The sequence below is a fragment of the Octopus bimaculoides genome, chromosome 25 (genome assembly GCF_046866305.1).
Source record: "Octopus bimaculoides isolate indiv1 chromosome 25, ASM4686630v1, whole genome shotgun sequence".
Classification (NCBI taxonomy): Eukaryota; Metazoa; Mollusca; class Cephalopoda; order Octopoda; family Octopodidae; genus Octopus; species Octopus bimaculoides.
The window spans coordinates 25,743,956-25,751,230 of record NC_142952.1 but is presented as its reverse complement, the minus strand read 5'-3'; the positions used below and the strand labels follow the sequence as shown (position 1 = coordinate 25,751,230).

General features: G+C 36.5%; 1 protein-coding gene across 2 annotated transcripts in view; it reads left to right on the top strand.

Moving 5' to 3' along the window:
- The window catches only part of LOC128250679 (glutamate receptor ionotropic, kainate 2-like), a 47,867-nt gene that overhangs the window by 25,262 nt on the left and 15,330 nt on the right, over positions 1-7,275 (top strand). For both annotated transcript variants that reach the window (XM_089341822.1, XM_089341821.1), the window contains exons 5-6: positions 3,955-4,139; positions 6,357-6,539. In XM_089341822.1, the coding sequence (XP_089197948.1) occupies positions 3,955-4,139; positions 6,357-6,539 (368 nt within the window). The remainder of the gene's footprint in view (positions 1-3,954; positions 4,140-6,356; positions 6,540-7,275) is intronic.

The following is a 7,275-nucleotide window of genomic DNA, read 5'->3' as shown; positions in this document are numbered from 1 at the left end:
CAGCTGGCCCCTTGATCCAGGGCAGCACTACTTCATCCAGGCACTCGATATAGGCTTCCGTGTTGAGTCTGAGGCAGTGTACGAAGATGAATGGAGGCATAACGTCCCCATCACTAGTGATAACTCCAAACACCATGATGTTGACTGGATGCTTGAATTTTATCAATCACGGTACATGTTTTAGGGACACGGCAAGCCAACGGTTGTTGTGTGTGTTCACCATCTGGGTCTGATTCTGGCAGAAATTTTTCTCGTCTGAGAAAGACCAAAGCATGTTGGGTTGGAGGGGATGCTTGAATTTGTTCAAAAGCTTCGTAGCGCGGTCTTTCTTCTTGTCGTGAATGGCTTGGGATAAAAATTGGCCCTTTCTCATCTTGTAAAAGGAATATCGAATGTCTTCATGCACCACTTGCCTGATTAGAAACTCAGACACTTCCATATCCCTGACTGACTTGGAGGGATCGTTGTCAGTCATGGCCTGAACCTTACCAACAAATTTAGGAGTGAGTTCTGTTCTTATCAGAACGATCAGAGTGAGTTATCCGAGCTGCTGCACCTTCGTAATCACCATTAGACTCATCTAGCTCTTTCCGAATCCCCTGCACTGTCCTCAGATTGACACCCACACACTCTGAAATGTTCGAATTGGAACTTCCGGCACGAATGCCAAGCAGTACAGCTTGTCGTTTCCAAATTTCTGGCAGAGTGAATTACGTTATAGTGCTGTTTTTCTCACAAACGGTACCCAACTAACCCTTCTATACTAAGTAGTCGATAAAATCAAAAACAAATTATGTGCATGCATGAAATTAAAAATATAAATGGCGATAATTTACTCATCGCACCCTGTGTGTGTGTGTGAGTGTGAGTGTGGATTTTGTGATTAAATGCACGAATTGAAATCAATTTGATGCAAATATTCTCTCATCGAGTTCTAACTAAATATATATAAATGAAACGGCTGAATCTAATACTTAAGAAGGTAACAGACACGCGAACGTTCGGTTTCCTTAATAGCCATTGTTAAAACAAGCTCTTTTTGTGTTGTCATTCATTATTAATTACGTCACTATTCAGTCACAAGATTAATTACGAGTGTTAGTGATTGAACGAAAGAACTTTAGTTAATGTATCGCTTAGTAACACAATAACATTATTTCCAGTAAGTTGAGCAAAAAGAACACGATTCTAATTTTCAGTTTTGTTCATGTAAGATCGGTTTCTTTACAATGTTCTACCGACGAAAAAAAAAAAACGAAAAGAAAGACGTATAACAACCATTGTCTTATTTAAAAAAAGTTACACACAAAAACAAAAATTAAAAAAAATGCCAACGCTTGTTATCATTATTATATAATCACATATGCATCATACGTTCATTCAGTGCTTTTACGCCATTATCGCTTTGATATTTTCTAACCGTGATAATAAAAAAAGCAAAAAAAGTTTAAACAGACAAATGTCAGATGGAAACAACAAAAAAGTAATATATGAGCATATAACTGAAAGGAAATCATTGTGCAATTATAAATCTGTATACTTTTAGTTCTCTATTCATCTGAGCAGTCAAGGATGTGTGGTGAAGATGTGCGCTAGGCAATCGCGTAGTTTCTTACAGCGCGTCACCTTGGGCAAGTGCTTTTACTGTAGCCCTGACTTGTGAGAGAATTTAGTAGCAAGCACCTTAACCACACGGCCATATATATATACTCTTTACTCCCTTTTACTTGTTTCAGTCATTTAACTGCGGCCATGCTGGAGCACTGCCTTTAGTCGAGCAAATCGACCCCAGGACTTATTCTTTGGAAGCCTAGTACTTATTCTATGGTTTTCTTTTGCCGAACCGCTAGGTTACGGGGAAGTTGACACACCAGCATCGTTTGTCAAGTGATGTTGGGGACAAATACAGACACACAAACATATATACATACATATATACGACGGGCTTCTTTCAGTTTCCGTCTACCAAATCCATTCACAAGGCTTTGGTCGGCCCGCGGCTATAGTAGAAGACACTTGCCCAAGGTGCCACGCAAAGGGAATGAACCCAGAACCATGTGGTTGGTAAGCAAGCTACTTACCACACAGCCACTCCTGTGCCTATGTAAAATGATAGAGAAAGAAACCTGGTTGTTTCTTGCAATAAAAACCAATACATACATTTAAAGCAAAATGTTTGGAGGGGTCCTTAAAATAATAGTGTGGATCCCCGCTCTACTATTTTGTTATGAGGACCCCAAAAAATCTTATATGGACCCTTAGGGGGCATATGGAACCTCGTTGTGAACCACTGGTGTAGATATTTTATTTAAATCTTAGATACTCCGCTCAATCTCTACGCACTGATCTAGCGAGGACTTCTTCTAAGTAGTGTCTGTATGATTGATTGTAATTGATCCGGCAAAAACGACAATCATTACCTGGATGACAACTGAAAATGCCTGTTATGGTTTACGAAACTTTTACCTCACTTCCATTGTTTAAACCCACACACTTCCATCGTGTATTTAAAATTCAGTCTCGATTCCTAGTAATAATAACAATAAAAAACAACAACAACAACAATAATGATTTCAAATTTTGGTCAGTAATTTATGCGGAGTGGGCAAATTGATTACATCGACCCCAGTGCCCACTGGTGCTAATTTTATCAACTCTGAAAGGATGAAAGGCGAAGTCGACCTTGGCGGAATTTGATCTCAGAACATAAAAACGAATGAAATGCCACTAAGCATTTTGTCCGACGTGATAACGATTCCACCAATAACAAACAACAACAACAACAAAAAGGACGACAACAATAATAATAATAATAATAAAGATTATGGTGATGATGATGGTGAGGGTCGTTCCCGTCGATTTCGACGTGTGAGTGTTTGAAGGAGAGGATTTAAAGTTAAAGAGAGTAATAGAAAAAAAAGAGGGAAAAGAGAAAACAACTTTTTGATAGAAAAGAAAAGAACAAAAGAAGCTGCATCTATTTGCGATGGATGCGTGAATGCAGTTTCAGTCCAGGTATGGATTTCGCTATGACGTCACAACGGGGACATTGATGATTTTGATTTTGCCTGAGATTGGGCAAATGTGTCTGTTGGTCGCAGCATATAATTCTTCTAGTGCTCATTCGAACAATCTACCCATCAACACTGAATTCTCGGCAGCATGCTTTGGATGCTGGAGATATCACATTTTTCTAAGAGTTTGACATTTGATATCTTTTCTTGCCATTTATACTATAGACATTGCACACTCTGTGCATGTGAGAGGTTTCAAGTGTTTTTTTTTTGACATGTCTTCAGTAGGGAGTCCATGCTTCTTCCCCATATAATAGTGTTCTCAAAATACAAGATTTATATACAGTTATTTTAGGTTACTGACTGACACCATATTCATTCCACAAACGATGGGAAATTTTTCCAAAAGCATTTGTAGCCTCAGATATTCAAACATCGATTTCGTCATCTTCTACCCTTAAAGTCTACTGTACTTCCAAGATATTTAAATGACCTGACCCATCCAAGTGGCTTATCGATCATCACGTTTGAATTTTGAGCATTTCCTGCCCCAGGTCTTGGTTGGAATAAAACTTTAGACTTCTTGATACTGGTAGTCAGTCTAAATGCATGAGCTGCCGCAGCAAGTCTGTCAACCTTTTCCTGCATTGCCTCAAACGTACGAGAAATGAAAGCGCGATCATCAGCAAACAGAAAGTCAGGTAATTTAGAATCCCTTCCTTGTTTTTTTTTTTGTTTTTTTTTCTTTCACCTCAGACTTTGCCCTTTCAGGTTCAGTTGACCTCCTGTGCGAAACTGAAATTTTACATTGTATCATTATATCAGGAAGTCCAGCTTTTGACAAACAACAACAACAACAACAGCAACAACAATAATAATAATAATAATAATAATAATAATGTTCTATTTCTGTTTCATTTCTACACTGTCTTCTACGCAGACATCAATCAAGCTAGTGTCATCTTACAGAGTCTTTCTGAACAAAATATTAGATTTATGGCTTACCAAGTGAACTATACCAATGCCAGCTATAAAAGTGTACTGGAATGGTCAAAGAAATCCATTAAACGAACTTACTTTCTACTGTTGACCTATGGTCAAGGGTCAATGGAAATACTAAACTGTGTAGGTATCACTTTTTTTAAATATGTTAATGTCTTATTCTTTTTAAAATATGTTAATGTCTTATTCTTTTTAAAATATGTCAATGTCTTATTTATATTTAAACGTTATCGACCACACATATTCAATACATGTGTTTTATTTGTTAACCGGATCGCTGAGAATAGCACTTGGAGGTGGATGACTCCCTCATTACATTGGGTGTTAACACACCTTAAAAGTCATAGACAGGTGAGAAAACTCTCCTCCGATCCAATTCAGAAGAACGCTGCTTTTAATTCATTATTGAATTTAATTTTACATATGCGTCATCGTGGCATACCAGCAATTTTTACACTATTCATATATAGTCATAGACTGGCAATTCAGTTTATCCGGTTCGATTTAGTATGTGATGCTGATAAGCCACAACAATGGCGAAATATCCATCACTCCTAGATCGAATTATGAGCAACCCCTCTCGCCAGTCTATGACTTTCAGGTGTTTTAACACCAAGATTAATGAAGTAATCGTCTCTCCAGGGGATATACTGTTGCAAACTGGAATTTCCAATGAAATCGACAAAGACTACCCTTATCAATTGTGCCACCGACCACTGAAACACCTGATATGCTTCTATATGTATCTCAATCACAGTTACCATTCACACATATCATACAGGCTCATGCACACATGCGCACATATATATTGCATTCTGTGACTTCATTTTCTTTTCCAGCATGTTAGGATATAAAAGAGAGAGAGAGAGAGAGAGAGAGAGAGAGAGAGAGAGAGTGAGAGAGGGAGAGTGTGTGTGTGTATGTGCGTGCTCTTTGTGTGCTGATATTATATATATATATATATATATATATATATATATATATATATATATATATATATATATATATATATATATATATTGATAGGAAGGACAACAAAAGAAAGAAAGCGACCTCGATATTATGCAAATAGAGGAATTTATCTGTAAAAATATGTGACACTTATTCAGTAGCCATGCTAAAACTCCGAGTTTCAGATGCCAGGGTGAGAGCCCACGCCAACATCTCTTCAGTTATCTGGCCAATTGAAAATTCCTGTGAAAAATGACCGTTAAAAACAAAGGGAAATTACTGTGTAGTGACAAGGTCAAAACGCGTCTAAAACTGCGTATATTATCGCATGCACGCATATATCTATATACGCGCGCACATATCTCCATATACGCACGCATATATCTATATACGCACGCACCCGCACACACGTACTTCTCAAGACTTTTACTCAGTGTTCCAGGGCTCCGACAATTATTGGTACTACTATTACCTTTTTCAGCGACCACAGCTGCTTAAGCTCTCAAGCTAACCTGTCATAACTATCGACTTTTCTTTCTTCCATATCGCATACCTTGTTGTCAGCTGGGCATGCTATATCTATGATCCAACATAGTTTGCTTTCTTTCTCTATTAACACTATGTCTGGTTTCCTATTCTCTATCTCATGGTCGCACTGAATCATAAAATCCCATAGGAGCTTTACATTGTATTATGAATTCAGAATTGATTTCCCTATTGAAGAATAAAACGTATCCCAATTGAAGAAAAAATCGAATTTAGAATAGCAAACTACTCTACAATATATTTTGCCTTTTTCTTCCAATATGTAAGGAACAATTTCATTCCCGGGCAACGCTGGGTGCCTCTGCTAGTATATATATATGCATATATAGATACGAAAAAAAAAAGACTTGTCTCCAACTCCACAATGCTTGAATATAATACATCATTGCACAGACAGACAGACAGACAGACAGAAAGACAGACAGACACACACACACACACACACACACGCACATACACACACACATACACACACACACACGCACACACATAATTATTAATTTAAAGTATAAATTACCTATAAATTTTTATTGCATGCTGGCTACCTGATAAAAATTATTAACTTTATCTTTATATTCTAGTATATAAATATATATATATATATATATATATATATATATGGAGTAAGCACATAAAATGTGCAACAAGGTGAAAAAAAGAGTACTCAAATACCGAACGGGAACTTGAAACTCAGAGTAACAGTCTTTTGTTATATTTCTGCTGCTTTTAAATAAAGTATATATATATATATATATATATATATATATATATATATATATATATATATATATATATATATATACATGGTGATATGGAATGATTATTTCTTCCTGTATTTTATAGGCAAGAGACTTGGAACTAATTCGTTACAACACATTTTGGATAATTGGCAACTTGGACATGAATATTGAGGAGTTAAAAACTCTTGAACTGCAGAATGTTCGAGCAAACATCCTCTATATAAAGAAGCCTTGTATTTCTTCGTCTGTAGGTATATCTGGTGAGCAGAATGGATTTAATATATCAGTAAGTAGACAGACGTAAGTTTTTATGATTGTAGATAAACATAGATGTACATACATACACATAGACACACATTGACTGACATAGCATACTAATACACAGGCGCATATGTATATGTATGTGTGTGTATATACATATACATACATATACACACACATATTTAAATCAAATAAGTATCATTGCAGTTATTAATACTACTACTACTACTACTACTACTACTACTACTACTACTACTACTACTATTACTACTACTACTACTACTGCTAATAATAATAATAATAATAATAATAATAATAATAATGTAGCTAACAAGTTTACACCTTTAGAGGTAAAATATAAAATAAATTTAGCAGACCACAAGAGACACGTTCGTGTCCCTAGAACATGCATGATCAACGTTTACTAAACTCTCATTTGTCGTCCACGACAAGAGAATCCATCATAGATATATATAGAATGCGCGCCGTTTCGAGGTAGGCCCCGAAACGGCGCGCATTCTCTCCTGATGACCCCATACACTTGCTGGCTTCCGGTATGCGGAGTTCTCGACTGGTAGCACTTGCATGTGCGAGTTGTTTGCAAGACATATATATATATATATATATATATATATATATATATATGTGTGTGTGTGTGTGTGTGTGTGTGTGTGTGTGTGTGTGTGTGTGTGTGTGTGTATACATACATACATACATACGTATATATATATATATATATGTGTGTGTGTGTGTGTGTATGT